This window comes from Crinia signifera, chromosome 2 (genome assembly GCF_055691185.1).
Source record: "Crinia signifera chromosome 2, ASM5569118v1, whole genome shotgun sequence".
Classification (NCBI taxonomy): Eukaryota; Metazoa; Chordata; class Amphibia; order Anura; family Myobatrachidae; genus Crinia; species Crinia signifera.
The window spans coordinates 99,000,334-99,016,587 of NC_139218.1; the positions used below are offsets into that span (position 1 = coordinate 99,000,334).

Sequence of the window (16,254 nt, forward strand, 5' to 3'; positions counted from 1 at the left end):
CTTTTAAAGGGTAATTCCAGCTATATCTGCTGTTACCCCGCCTCATCAGAGCCACAACGTTGGCCTTTAGTACTTTCATAAATGCCATGAAAAAAACAGGGTTTTTATTGTATTTTTACCTTAGTACATCCCACCCTATATGTTGTGTATGTAAATAGTTGCAATAAGGGCACAGTATAGAGGTACTACTATACTGTATCCTCTTACACCGGAGGCTATTCTAAACAAAAAAATGCAGCAATGAAATCAACAACAACAAACATAATAATAGCTGTTGTTTAGTGCATACTTGCTAAGGGTCACATCTAGAAAATTCAAGAGACTGCATGTGACATCACCAACAGTTTCAGGAGTTCGGATTGGATGGCCATGTGTGTGAGAATGCAATAGGGCATTTTAGAAGTTGCCAGTTAGCATTCACAAACAATTGTTGAGATTTACTAAATTAATTACTTCTTTCTTAAATAACAACTCTAAAATAACTGTTAATTGGTCTTAGATACCCTGCTACTTTTTATATGTAATGAAACTACAAGTCCCAGCATGCCCCACTACCACCTTCCAGACCCTGACAAGCCACTATGGAATTTGTAATCCACTTCCAACTGGGGAAGGCTGCCTGGGGCTGCTTAATCCTTTGAGTGCCAAGTAAATTTGTCAAAATAGGTGCGAAAATTGCCAAGCAAACCTTCATCATAATGTCCTGTAATGTTTACCTTTTATAGGAAATATAATCTTCTTTTACACAACATTTTTCTTTTTGATTCATATAACAAATGTGGCATTTTTACCCAATATTTTTCGCATCTCTCACAGAGATGTCGGCACTCAAAGGGTTAAAAGCCTCCTCATTTTACTGATATTAGTGGCAAACATCCACAAATGTGTAAAATATGAGCGCAGTACTGACACATGCTGGAATGCCTGACCATTACACAAAGTGTGACAACACACACAGTACTACAAAATATACCTAAAGTACAACTAGTGATGCAATCAGATAATACATGATAGTTTTACATTTTTAGCTCATGAAATAAATCCAGATCATTCTCATGTATCAATGAAATACACATTTAAGTGCTCTCACAAGACGAATGATCTATAACACAAACTTATTGACTTTAGATTTAGGATAACAATCTCAAACATTGACAATCATCTATTATATACTCACAGACCACTCTGCGACTCAATGAACACAATTCAGGCAACCCTACCTTCATATCCACTGGCCAGGTAGACATTCAGGGGAAATAGCCAAAGAACATAGAATGAAACCATCATGGATCTGAAAATAAGTCCTGTAGACGTAAAGGAAGCATAGAGACAGACAGAGAGGAAAGAATTCTACAGAGTCTTTAAGCTGCAGGCAAGGAGCAAGATACCGCAAGTTTTTTTTTCCCTTGGAGAACTGAAACTGTGCCAGGAAAAAGGGGGAGTACAGCAATCCCTCATTGGACACAGCAGATTCCCTAAGCTAATGTAGTATATGATCCCTTTGCAAAAGCAGTAATATAGCTTTCACTTTTTCTTTGTACAAAAGAAAGCCAAAGATTCAAAGAAGCCCCCTTTGCCTACTGCTAGATGTGTATTTGCCTTGTTTAGAGACCAAAGCTGTTAAATTGATTTGCCATGTTTGCTAAGAGCAGTTTTATTAATGGATGCATTGACAGGGGGTATTTCCTCCAGAGTTTTGCACACACACATAGTTTTCCAAGTATGTTGATGTTGGAGAGGTGCCAGGTGACAAACTAAATGTAATCTATAGTCTTACTTTTTAAATTCACGAAATGTGTTGTACAGTAATTAATAACTCTTTTTATAAAGTTATTTAACATAATTCCTTTTATGAACTAATTGCGTGCTTTATGCACAGGAATACATAATATTACTGTAAAAGGATTTTTAGAAGGTGGAATAATACCGTTAAATAATACCTACTCTTTTAGAATTAATATACATACTTAACACAAACAGTAAGTGATCTTACTCTTACTCCGGGGTGCCCTGTCTGCTCTGCTGTATCAGTCCATGGGTGTCCGGTCTGATATATATATATATATATATATATATATATTACACGATCTGCTGGCACACTCCCCACCACAGCATCCGCCCGGGTGCCGGCAATTATATTTCATATATGTAGGCAAGAGTGCCGCACTGCTCGGGACTTGTCTCCTTTTCAATAAATCAATAGGCTGTAGCCATTAGTTTGCGACGTTTCGGGAACTTTTATTATCCCGTCCTCAGGCTAGGTAACATATACCTAGCCTGAGGACGGGATAATAAAAGTTCCCGAAACGTTGCAAACTAATGGCTACAGCCTATTGATTTATTGAAAAGGAGACGAGTCCCGAGCAGTGCGGCACTCTTGCATATATATATATATATATATATATATATATATATATATATATACACAGTATATATATATATATATACACCCTGTGTGGCCATATATATAGGTGCAGTGGTGCTGTCCTGTGTCCTGTGCTGCTGTATATAAGTCTATAAGTCCATTGGTGGTGTATGTTGATAGTGAAATGGAATAAAAACAATTTAAAGATCAGGTACCCCTTCCTACTATAGTTAGGATATATTTTTCGTGTCACACTTTTACTGTCATCTCACGTTGTGTTGCTTCACAGGGTTCCCTAGCAACGGGACGCGCTGCATGTGGTGGACCAATCCCAGCAAGAGCTGGCCGGACAGCACGAGAGGACGGAAGTGACGTAGAGCTGACAGGAGCCGGCTTCCGGACCGGGACAGCTCGGCGGCTCAGGCTGCGGGCGGCCAATGCATGGCGTACATCCGTGATGGGAGGACCCCTTATTTCACTATATAGGTAAGCTTGTATACCTTCTGCTTTTATGCACGTTTTTTTGCTTTGATAAAGGGGGTCAAACCCCGAAACGTTAGCACCTTCCATTCAGTGTGTCTGGCTGGTTATTTATTCAAGTGGAAGACCGAGGGAGTGCTTTTTCTAATATATATATATATATATATATATATATATATATATATATATAGACTATCTAATATATATATATATATATATATACTATCCCCACTGACCGGGCTAGGGAGAAGCCGCCGGGACCCGTGCAAGCACCGACACTGCTGGACACTGTGGTGTGCCGCGCTGAGAGGTTCCGTGAGTCTGTAAATCCATCTGCTGACGGCGGGCTAACTCTTGTAGCTGATGTGCCAGTGGGCTATTGTTTTGAACCATGTGGTATTAAGTCCACACCTGACGAACTGTCTGGTACGGACGCTCTACTTATTTTAAACGGATTGTTTATTTGTCTTTTAAAAAAATTAAAAAGGTACTACACCATAGGTGCCTCTTATGCTCTTTTGTTCCAGACTGTTTGCTCTTGTGCCCTGGGATCGGGCATCTGCATTGGGGAGCTGCTGTCCATAACTAAGGATAAGTGTACCAACACCTGAGTGTGGGACAATCAACTCAGAAGAACCCAGCAAAGGGTTAAATTGACTGTAGGTGTCAGCGCACCACAGCTAATCTTTTGTTTATATATATATATATATATATATATATATATATATCTTTGCACCTTGATAAAAAGGCCAGACGGCCTTGAAACGTCGGCTCAAAACCCATAGTCTGTGGTGTCTTATTTATTCTGAGTGCCGCCGCCGGGAGTATATATATATATATATATATATATATATATATATATATATATATATATATATATATATATATATATGGTACTTATGTACTAACTGGGCTGCCGATTTTGAAATCGTGTCCATCGCATCGCATCCGACCATATCGGATGCGATGCGATGCGATGGACCCGATTTATCCATAGGATTCAATGTTAAAATGGACTGAGTCCATTTTAACATGGAATTCAATGGGAAAAGTGGTCCTTTTCATACCCCTACTATCCAAGTGGGCCTGGAGCTGGATATAAACCTGTGGCGAGCATAGCGAGCCACCGAGCCCGAAGCGCGGAAGCGTAGAATACCGTTCGCTCGCCACGCTTCGGGCTCGGTGGCTCGCTACGCTCGCCACAGGTTTATATCCAACTCCATGCCCACTTGGATAGTAGGGGTATGGTAATGGTATGGGGAAAGGAGGGAAAGAGGGAGATGGGCCTGGGGCACAGGATTAATTTGTCATGAGGTATGAAGGCATGCTCCGTACAACAAAATGGCTAAATAATTTGTTATAAGGTTGTGGAGGTGCTCCCTGGGAGTAGGGTAAGTAGATTCAAAAAAGAATATCCAAGAGGGCAGGGGCGTAACTAGAAATTTTGCGCCCCCCTGCCAAAAAAAGTTTCCGGCGCCCCTAACCCCCCCCAAATATATTAATTCTATTTCTTTACCTATATGCTCCTTGCCGAGGGTTCTCATGCTCATTGCCATGGGTTGCAGGCACTGTACGCACTGAGATCCCCTGACAGAGAGAAGGGGGGAAATATGGTCAGAGAGGGGGCAAGGAGAGGGGAACAGATGGTGGGCAGGGAGAGGGGGATAGATGCTGGGCAGGGAGGGGATGATAGATGCTGGGCAGGGAGAGGGTGGTCCGATATGTGTGGAGAGAGAGTTGTGGTCCGATATGTGAGGAGAGAGAGTGGTGCAGATATGAGGAGAGGGGGCAGAGGGTTGGGAGGAGACAGATGCTGGGAAGGTGGGGACAGGTGCTGGACAGAGAGGGATTGGGGGACAGATAATGGCCAGAAAGAGGGGGACAGATCCTCGGCAGAGAGGGATGGGGGACAGACAATGGGCAGTCAGAGGGGGACAGATGCTGGGCAGGGAGAGGAGGAGCAAAAAAGTGCTTGCCGCAATAAACTGCAAGTGCCACATGGATTCACCAGGCTAATCCTCCTGGCACCTAATTGAATTCCCCGGGAAGTGTTCAGCATCCTGGCGTTGAACATACCAATGCCGGCATCCCGGCACCAGAATCTTAACATTAATTAGGATGCCGACTACCGGGATGCCGAACGTAAGTATACTGGGGCGGGTTAGAGTCGGGTTGAGGAAGCGGGTGTTATGTTTAGGCACTAGGGGGGCACTAAGGGTTAGCCTGTGGGTGGGGAAGGTTATGGTTAGGCTGCAGGTGGGGGAAAATTTGAGTTAGGCTGCAGGGAGGGAGAGTAAGGTTTAGGTGGTGAGGTACAGGGGTTAGGCAGTATTTGGGAGGTTTAGGACTAGACACATAGAAGGGGGAACTTAGGTTTAGGATGCAGGGCAGGGGTGGGAGGATTAGGTTTAGGCAGCAGGTACAGGGGTTAGGGGAAGAATTAGGCTGTGGGGACAGGATTTCCTCCTTTGGGATGCTAGTGTCGGTATTATGACTGCCGGCATCCCAACTGCCGGCCATCTCTATGTATTCTGAATTTCGCTACACATATTCTAAGCAAAATGACACCATTTTTATATGTCACACTGACATATACTGATACACACTGATATTGAATGATAGATAGATAGATAGATAGATAGATAAGCCCTCCTCTCCCCCAAGACACTTACCTGATTAATGAAAAGGTGGAGTAGGCATGCAGCAGGGTCTTCTGCTCTCTGGAGTATCTTAACCCCTGACCTCTGTGTCTCTCATCCGAGCCTCAGGCTCCTGGGGTTCATTAAAACTTCTTCCTTCAGCTCCTCTGGCCAGCACAGACACAGAGCAGTCCTCCGTTAGGCCCCGCCCCTTTTTCCTCTCTCTACCCGGCTCTAGTGTTTCAATGAAATGAAACTCTGGCTGCTGATTGGAGGACGGCAGCCATCTTTTTGTAGTCTTATGGGGCAGCCATTTTTGTTAGCTCCGGCAACAGCAGCTACTGGAGGAGCAGCAGCACCAGCCTCTGCCTAACATGCAGCAGCCACGATCGTGAGTGGGGGGGGGAAGGTTTTTTTTTTTACTGACACAGACATACACACTGTCACACACCCGGCGCCCACGCAGCCCCCGCTCCTCCAAGCAGCAGCGGGGGCTGCCTTACTGTATCTACGCCTCTGCAAGAGGGATATCAAGAAGTCTCCCGGGTGGGGCACAGCCTTCTGGTTTAAAAGTGATATCTCAGTTAAAACTGAATTTTAATGTTTTAAAGAAGAGGTCTGTTTTTAATCAGACCTAAATAACATTGGACAAAGACACAACAACATCAAACATATATCAAATTCCCACTCATTTTTGAAGTGTGGGAAATAAATAATTCACTGATTGTGAGAAAGCAGTGAAATATCAGCTTTCCTGTCTGTAAATGCCTCTGAGTATGAAGGGGAATATTTAATAAAACCTGTGAGGGTTAATGAAACCACTTCATACTAATAATTCAGACAACTTGCCTCAAAAGTTTCTATATGATAATATCATGTAACAATGTAATCATTTACTAACATCTAGTCTATACAATGTAGCTGTTATGAGAGTTTCAAAGTAAGATAATAAAGAAGGTGAGAAATTATACTTGAGATGAGTGTTACTCAAAAGAGTGGCTGCTACCTGTGCATGTGATAAGATTCAGTGAATGCACAGTTGAGCGGACCCTATGAGTGTCACAAGTATAGGGATAGGGAAAAAGAAAGGTTTCTGCTGTTGCCAGGGGTAACCGATCAGACCCTGTTGTATATATAACAGTGCAGAGTCAGAGTAAGCACCTCTGGGAATGAGAGAACCAAATTTATTAAGAGTAGTAAATAGGTGGAGTATCGATCACTGTAATTCCCTAGTGTATGCTGCTGCCCATTGTGTACAGTAATTACTGTAGTGAACAATGGGTGAGCGATGACACTCTGGTAGTGAGATATATAGAAAAGAGTTAGGGGTGCGTATTGGCATGCGGTCCTCAAATGTCCCCAGTTTAAACCCTGTTGTCCAAAATTGACATTGCATGGAGAACAACACAGGTTCAAAGGTACACCTCTGGAATGCCGTTTGCAGGAAAAAGTTAGAGCAGTAGGAAATAGAGTATTTGTTAATGAGTAGCAGCAATTAAAGATCCCTTCTTAGAAGTAACCAGCAAGTAGTGTTGGAATTACAACAGTGTTATATGCATGATTATAATAACCCCTATTAGCGGCAAGCACTAACTGTCACTTTTGCAATTTTTATCAGTTGGCTGTTATCACTTTTAGATTGTATTTCCTTTATATAAGTGCAGTGAGAAGCCTTAGATAAACAACTGAAAAGTGATTTCCCAATGTAATGACACACTTTAAGACAATAGTTTTACAGTGTAGTAATGAGAAAAAGGGGTTTAGAAGTAGCAACAGAGACAATGGTATGCAAGTGCCGCAATGGCTGCCAAACTCACGGACCTAGACTTTTGGATAACCTCAGTCAGGTGAGATCGCTTGGTGTGGATGCACGCATCTGCAGGGAAAGGCTCTGGATGTCAAAGGCAGCCGTCAACTGTAATGCGGGGCTGTTCGGTGTTGTATGCGTCTATAGCCAGACGCCGGGTGTAGCAGTGGAAGTAGTTAGCTTCTGCCGGCGCCGGGGTCTCTGTAAATCTGGCCGCTTACGCCGGGCGCTCTGGTCACTCACGCGCCAGTGTGAAAGGTGATCGTCTGTTGGAGCTGTTTGCGTCGGGTGCTCTAGTCACTCCTGCACTGGCGTGAAAAGGTGCCAGTCTGTTGGAGCCGCTTGCACCGGGTGCTCTGATCACTCTCACACAGCGTGAGGGTGATAGTCTGTGAAAGCCGCTTGTCAGGGGAGAGGGAAAATCAGCTGCTGGATTTGAATCAGATTGCCGGTATGATTCGCAGGGTTATAGTGTCTGGCGGCTGCCTGACCACCACAAGGCTGTATGACACAGAAGGCCTAGATTGGCTGAGCAATACCGGCAATCTGATTCAAATCCAGCAGCTGATTTTCCCTCTCCCCTGACAAGCGGCTTTCACAGACTATCACCCTCACGCTGTGTGAGAGTGATCAGAGCACCCGGTGCAAGCGGCTCCAACAGACTGGCACCTTTTCACTAACTTTTTCCTGCAAACGGCATTCCAGAGGTGTACCTTTGAACCTGTGTTGTTCTCCATGCAATGTCAATTTTGGACAACAGGGTTTAAACTGGGGACATTTGAGGACCGCATGCCAATACGCACCCCTAACTCTTTTCTATATATCTCACTACCAGAGTGTCATCGCTCACCCATTGTTCACTACAGTAATTACTGTACACAATGGGCAGCAGCATACACTAGGGAATTACAGTGATCGATACTCCACCTATTTACTACTCTTACTAAATTTGGTTCTCTCATTCCCAGAGGTGCTTACTCTGACTCTGCACTGTTATATATACAACAGGGTCTGATCGGTTACCCCTGGCAACAGCAGAAACCTTTCTTTTTCCCTATCCCTATACTTGTGACACTCATAGGGTCCGCTCAACTGTGCATTCACTGAATCTTATCACATGCACAGGTAGCAGCCACTCTTTTGAGTAACACTCATCTCAAGTATAATTTCTCACCTTCTTTATTATCTTACTTTGAAACTCTCATAACAGCTACATTGTATAGACTAGATGTTAGTAAATGATTACATTGTTACATGATATTATCATATAGAAACTTTTGAGGCAAGTTGTTTAAATTATTAGTATGAAGTTGTTTCATTAACCCTCACAGGTTTTATTAAATATTCCCCTTCATACTCAGAGGCATTTACAGACAGGAAAGCTGATATTTCACTGCTTTCTCACAATCAGTGAATTATTTATTTCCCACACTTCAAAAATGAGTGGGAATTTGATATATGTTTGATGTTGTTGTGTCTTTGTCCAATGTTATTTAGGTCTGATTAAAAACAGACCTCTTCTTTTAAACATTAAATTTCAGTTTTAACTGAGATATCACTTTTGAACCAGAAGGCTGTGCCCCACCCGGGAGACTTCTTGATATCCCTCTTGGATATTCTTTTTTGAATATAGTAGGGGTATGAAAAGGACCCCTTTTTCCCATTGAATTCCATGTTAAAATGGACTCAGTCCATTTTAACATTGAATCCTATGGAAAAATCGGGTCATCGCATCGCATGCGATATGGTCGTATGCGATATCGCATCGCATCTGATTGTATGCCTTAAGTTAAGGCATACAATCAAAAAATCGGCAGCCCAGATACTACATAAGTACTATATATATATATATATATATATATATATATATACCAGGATGCTGCCTGTCTGCCCTATCTGTCCAGTAGTGCTGCCCTGTGCTGCTGTATATAAGTTCAGTGGTGCTGCCCTGTGTGGCTATAGATTATATATATATATATATATATATATATATATATATATATATATATATATATAGACGGGGTTGTAGCAAGGGCGGCACTCGGAGACTTCATAAAGTTTTAGATGCTTTATTGCATGATAGTCAACACACCAACACTGTGTTTCGAGCTGCTGCTCGTCCTCAGGGTATGACAAAAAACTTCATACTGTGCACAATAAAATACCCTAGCAGTGAATATCCCCGCCCACACCTGATTGCATACTCACCTGGATCAGCTGTCCTCGCCGTCCATCGGGCGCGAAGTTGGACCGTCCGGTCATTCACTCCGGCTTCCAGGTTGCGTCACAGTGAAAGCGACGCCTCCTGTCCGCCTGTGATGACATCGGCACTATCTCACTTGCTGCCTCGCGGGACTACGCAGTATGGCCGCCGGGTGGTTGCCATGACAACAATAAGAATATAAACTAGTGAAAAAAAATATAAGAAAAAAACATTAAGAACATTTAAAAACAAACTGGTTCCGTGGTTAGCAGAACTAGTAAAATATTACAAAGTGTCAGGCAGCATTATGAAACAATTATTGTCATACTCTATAAAAAATATCGCTATTACTTAGTATATATAATTAAGCATTGAATACAACATATTAGAAATACTGGTACTGTAATTACATACAAATATTATTTATACTCAAAAAATGAATATTGTGACCAATCCAAGATCCCTAGAGAAAACTTCAATAAGGACCAATCACAGAAAGCACTGCAGTCCATGCTGCTCATTTAATCCTCTTGGTGCAATCGTGTCTAAGGTGAAAATCCACCTAGACTCTGCTTGCAGCAAGAGTTTCCCTCGATTGCCACCTCTAGGGGGAGCAGGAACATGGTCTATAATTTTAGATTTTAAACTAGCGACACTATGTCCCATCTGGGCACAGTGTCTTGCTACTGGTTGTTCACTGCTACCACTATTAAGTGCCAATCTAATGGCATACCTATGGTTTGCCATGCGTTCCTTAAATTGACACTCTGTCTTGCCCACGTAGTAAAGACCACACGGACAAGACAGAGTGTATACTACGAATTTTGTGGAACAGGTTACCGCATGTTTAATAGGGATTTTGCGTCCCGTGTGTGGGTGTGAAATGTAGTCACCCACTAACATGGAACGACATGTTATGCATCCTATACATCTAAAACATCCTGCTGGACGTGTCAGAAAGTGTATAGGGGCAGATTTCTTAGTTAAATTACTAACATCCAATTTTACCAGTAGGTCACCCAAGTTTTTTCCCCGTTTATAGGCTGGCATTAGCTGTAATTTATTCAAACCAGGGAGTTCTTTATCAGTAGTAATTATAGGCCACAACTGCTTAACCTTCTTAGTGACCACAGGACTATCATTAGAGAATTGGTTAACCCAGGGTAGTTTTAGGGCAGATGTTGTTTCTTTTGGTGCCGGGTTTAGGGCTTGTTCTCTAGGGATGTTAATCACTCTATTTTTAACTCTAACAAGATCTCTTCTTCTATACCCACGTTCTTCAAATTTTGTTTGCATTAAGTCAAGATCTTTTAGAGTTTGGTCTGGGTCACTTGTGATGCGCTTCACCCTTAGCATTTGGGAATAGGGGAGGCCATCACGGAGAGGTAAGGGGTGGCAGCTTTCATGTCTCAGTATGGTATTTCTATCAGTTTCTTTGACAAATAACATAGTAGATATTTTGTTGTCATTCACTTCTATGTTAACATCTAAGAAATTAACCATACTGTCACTGATGACATATGTGAATTTTACTGGACCATTGGAAAGATTGTGTTGCTCAAAAAGGTTAATTAATGATTGCTTAGACCCTTTCCACAGTATCAGGAGGTCGTCGATGTACCTCAAATACAGTACGATTTTATCATTATCGGGACCCTGAAAAAACAATCGATTGTCGATATTACACATAAACGCATTGGCGTACGATGGGGCCACCGAGGACCCCATCGCACAGCCGAGGCGCTGTCTGTAATAGCTGTTATTAAAGACAAAATAATTTCTATTAAGGACTAGAGACAACAATTGCATAAATAAATGGACTGGGGGTCCGTGATAATGTTCATTGTCCCGTATTAAATCATGCACAGCTTCCATACCTTCCTGATGGGGAATGCATGTGTATAGGCTGGTAACATCAGCACTACACAACAGCATCCCATCAGGGCATGTATCAATTTCACCCAATTTTTTTATGAGCATGTTAGTATCTCTAAGGTAAGATTTCGTTTGTTGAATACAGGGATTTAAGTAACAATCCAGGTAGGTGGACACTGGATGGTAGAGCGACCCCCTGGCAGATATAATTGGTCTGCCAGGGGGGTCCTGCAATCCCTTGTGTACCTTAGGCAAGGTGTAAAAAAGGGGAGTTATAGGAAAATCTATATGCAAAGCTGTACACACTTCATCAGAAATAATATCATTATTTTTAGCACTAGACAATGTTACATCCAACTCATCCTTAAATCTGTGGGTAGGGTCAGTGTCCAAAAGTTCATACACAGAAGTGTCGGACAATTGCCTCTGACACTCTCCTATATATTTATGCAAGTCCTGTACCACCACTGAACCGCCTTTGTCTGCCCTGCGGATGACTACATCAGAGCGTTGCTGCAGTCTCAGCACGGCTTGGCGCTCAGTGTGAGATAGATTATCGGACCAGACAAAATCAGAGCTGTTATCATAGGCGGCATTTTCCATCATTCTTGTGAATGATTTAATGGAGGGGCTATGAGTCTGCGGATCAAATGAAGATCTCGGTTGCAATTTTTTTAATTGCATAGGTATTTCACTTTGATTGGTTTGGGTTTGAGGTTTGTTCCCAAAGTGTTCTTTTAGCCTCAATGAACGTCCAAACCTAAAACAATCTACTTTCCACTGAAAGGCATTGCGTTTATAAGATGGTACAAAAGACAAACCTTTTGACAGTACTGCTACTTCGATATCATCCAAAGGAGTCTCTGATAAATTGAACACCAGTTCTTTGTCTAGCGGGCGTTTTTCCGCCCTGCTTTGCCTTTCGTTTTGGTGGCTGCGCCTCGTCCGGCGCCTCTGCCTACTGGTGGTTTCAGGGAGCCGCGTGTTATTGCACCTAAAGGGCGGGCATCGTTGGAGGTAGAGGGTGTTTGTCCGTCCGTCTCGCTTGCTGACGTGCTGGTCCCCTCATAATCCGTATGGTATCTTTGTCTCGGATATCTTTCAAACTGCCTCCTTGCTTTGGGCCTTTCAGTGCTCAACCAAAGGTATACGCGATTTTGTTCATAGTCTAGCTCCACTTTGCGTTTTTTTTCTCGCTTAAAGCGTAGTAGGTCTTTCTGGTATTGTTCAATTTGCTTGTTAAGTTTAGTACTCCAGTCGATCTGTTTATCTTCAATCAAAGAACTTTTATGTGTAAGCTCAAAGGTGGCCAGTTTATCCCTAGTGATCTTTAGCTCCTTAGTGGACTCATCCACTACAAGTAATAATAGGTCCATTGAGCATTTATTAAGGATACTGACCCACCTTTTGCAAAAAGCAGTATTTTGTCTGCCAATTGTGGGGGTGTTGGTAACCCTAAATCCCCTTGGTATCATCTTATCTTTATAGTAATCAGCAAGTGTAGAGGCATGCATGCAATAATCAACTTCTCGTTTTTTTAATGCATACCAGTCCTTATAGAGGTCCTCATTGTCCGCAGCCGGAATATAAGCAGTTGTACTGCCGGCTTGTATGATCGAATCTGCCTCAGCATCAGAATAGCTAAAGCGCTCCTTAGTATCAATTTTGGAGAAATTCACCCCTTGTATAAGGGATTCCATGTTACAGTCTAGTATAACCAATAAAACAAGTATCCAAACCTGCTCCTGTATGGATAGCAGAGAATGCTGCCTTCTCAGCAGAAATGATTCCCTTCGGGTATACAATCATGGAGGTGGGTGCCTTGATAGAAGAATACGGGATTGATTGCCACAAACAATCCCACTTCAATGTAGAAACGACAGGATCCGGCACTCCAATGGTTAACAGGTTGCAGCTTGCTCAGGTGCCTTCCCAGCACTGAAGCAAATACAGACGGGGTTGTAGCAAGGGCGGCACTCGGAGACTTCATAAAGTTTTAGATGCTTTATTGCATGATAGTCAACACACCAACACTGTGTTTCGAGCTGCTGCTCGTCCTCAGGGTATGACAAAAAACTTCATACTGTGCACAATAAAATACCCTAGCAGTGAATATCCCCGCCCACACCTGATTGCATACTCACCTGGATCAGCTGTCCTCGCCGTCCATCGGGCGCGAAGTTGGACCGTCCGGTCATTCACTCCGGCTTCCGGGTTGCGTCACAGTGAAAGCGACGCCTCCTGTCCGCCTGTGATGACATCGGCACTATCTCACTTGCTGCCTCGCGGGACTACGCAGTATGGCCGCCGGGTGGTTGCCATGACAACAATAAGAATATAAACTAGTGAAAAAAAATATAAGAAAAAAACATTAAGAACATTTAAAAACAAACTGGTTCCGTGGTTAGCAGAACTAGTAAAATATTACAAAGTGTCAGGCAGCATTATGAAACAATTATTGTCATACTCTATAAAAAATATCGCTATTACTTAGTATATATAATTAAGCATTGAATACAACATATTAGAAATACTGGTACTGTAATTACATACAAATATTATTTATACTTAAAAAATGAATATTGTGACCAATCCAAGATCCCTAGAGAAAACTTCAATAAGGACCAATCACAGAAAGCACTGCAGTCCATGCTGCTCATTTAATCCTCTTGGTGCAAATCCACCTAGACTCTGCTTGCAGCAAGAGTTTCCCTCGATTGCCACCTCTAGGGGGAGCAGGAACATGGTCTATAAGAGGTGGCAATCGAGGGAAACTCTTGCTGCAAGCAGAGTCTAGGTGGATTTTCACCTTAGACACGATTGCACCAAGAGGATTAAATGAGCAGCATGGACTGCAGTGCTTTCTGTGATTGGTCCTTATTGAAGTTTTCTCTAGGGATCTTGGATTGGTCACAATATTCATTTTTTGAGTATAAATAATATTTGTATGTAATTACAGTACCAGTATTTCGGTACTCTTTACCTAGTACGGCGCCCGTCGCGGGCATCGCGGGTACATTTATGTATGGCCGCGACGCGACCGACGCGATGCCCGCGATTTCCCATTGAAACCAATGTTAAACTTGAAAATCGTGTCGGTCGCGTCGCGGCCGGCCATAAATGCACCCGCGATGCTCCCGATTTCCCATAGGAATCAATGTTAAAAGCCGCAATGGACCCGATTTTACTGTTAAATGCCTCAATCCACCCGATTTTGCCATAGGAATCAATGTTAAATGGGCCACAGAGCCCATTAACCCTTAAATGTCCCCCCAAATTTTTAACGCCACCCCACGATCCACGCCAACCCGAAGCGTGGCGAGCGCAGCGAGCCCGCGAGGGGCGGCGGTACGCGTCCTCCGACCTTTTCATGCCCTACTATCCACGTCGGCGTGGTGTGAGAATATAATAGTGTGGCGAGCGCAGCGAGCCACCGAGCCCGAAGCGTGGCGAGCCCCGCGAGGGGACGCGGATACCTTCACAGTTATACGCGTCCCCTCGCGGGCTTCACAGGTGTCCGTGGCGACCCGGACACCTGTGAAGCCCGCGAGGGGACGCGTCTACCTGTGAAGGTATCCGCGTCCCCTCGCGGGGCTCGCTGCGCTCGCCACGCTTCGGGCTCGGTGGCTCGCTGCGCTCGCCACACTATTATATTCTCACACCACGCCGACGTGGATAGTAGGGCATGAAAAGGTCGGAGGACGCGTACCGCCGACCCTCGCGGGCTCGCTGCGCTCGCCACGCTTCGGGTTGGCGTGGATCGTGGGGTGGCGTTAAAAATTTTGGGGGACATTTAACGGTTCATTGGCCCTATTTGGGCTGTGTGGCCCATTTTACATTGATTTCTATGCCCAAATCGGGTCCATTGAGGCATTTAAGTGTAAAATCGCGGTCAATCAGGCTTTTTAACATTGTTCCCTATGGGAAAATCGCGGTAATCGCGGTCATCGCGGGCATCGCGGCCATCCCGATTTACCCGCGATCACCGCGATTTTTAGCCCCGACGCCCGCGATTTCAATCGTGGGCGCCGTTCTAGGTAAAGAGTACCAGTATTTCTAATATGTTGTATTCAATGCTTAATTATATATACTAAGTAATAGCGATATTTTTTATAGAGTATGACAATAATTGTTTCATAATGCTGCCTGACACTTTGTAATATTTTACTAGTTCTGCTAACCACGGAACCAGTTTGTTTTTAAATGTTCTTAATGTTTTTTTCTTATATTTTTTTTCACTAGTTTATATTCTTATTGTTGTCATGGCAACCACCCAGCGGCCATACTGCGTAGTCCCGCGAGGCAGCAAGTGAGATAGTGCCGATGTCATCACAGGCGGACAGGAGGCGTCGCTTTCACTGTGACGCAACCCGGAAGCCGGAGTGAATGACCGGACGGTCCAACTTCGCGCCCGATGGACGGCGAGGACAGCTGATCCAGGTGAGTATGCAATCAGGTGTGGGCGGGGATATTCACTGCTAGGGTATTTTATTGTGCACAGTATGAAGTTTTTTGTCATACCCTGAGGACGAGCAGCAGCTCGAAACACAGTGTTGGTGTGTTGACTATCATGCAATAAAGCATCTAAAACTTTATGAAGTCTCCGAGTGCCGCCCTTGCTACAACCCCGTCTGTATTTGCTTCAGTGCTGGGAAGGCACCTGAGCAAGCTGCAACCTGTTAACCATTGGAGTGCCGGATCCTGTCGTTTCTACATTGAAGTGGGATTGTTTGTGGCAATCAATCCCGTATTCTTCTATCAAGGCACCCACCTCCATGATTGTATACCCGAAGGGAATCATTTCTGCTGAGAAGGCAGCATTCTCTGCTATCCGTACAGGAGCAGGTTTGGATACTTGTTTTATTGGTTATACTAGACTGTAACA

The 16,254-nt window shown here is 43.7% G+C and overlaps 1 protein-coding gene across 3 annotated transcripts in view; it reads right to left on the minus strand.

The window, feature by feature from the left end:
- Positions 1–16,254, minus strand: part of SRPX (sushi repeat containing protein X-linked) — an 86,941-nt gene that overhangs the window by 57,626 nt on the left and 13,061 nt on the right. For 2 of the 3 annotated variants that reach the window (XM_083172609.1, XM_083172606.1), the window contains exon 1: positions 1,221–1,399. The exons of the other annotated variant lie outside the window; for it this stretch is intronic. In XM_083172609.1, coding sequence (XP_083028735.1) covers positions 1,221–1,287 — 67 coding nt within the window. In that variant the 5' untranslated portion in view covers positions 1,288–1,399. Of the gene's footprint in view, positions 1–1,220; positions 1,400–16,254 lie in introns of those variants that run through there. 3 annotated transcript variants of the gene reach the window in all.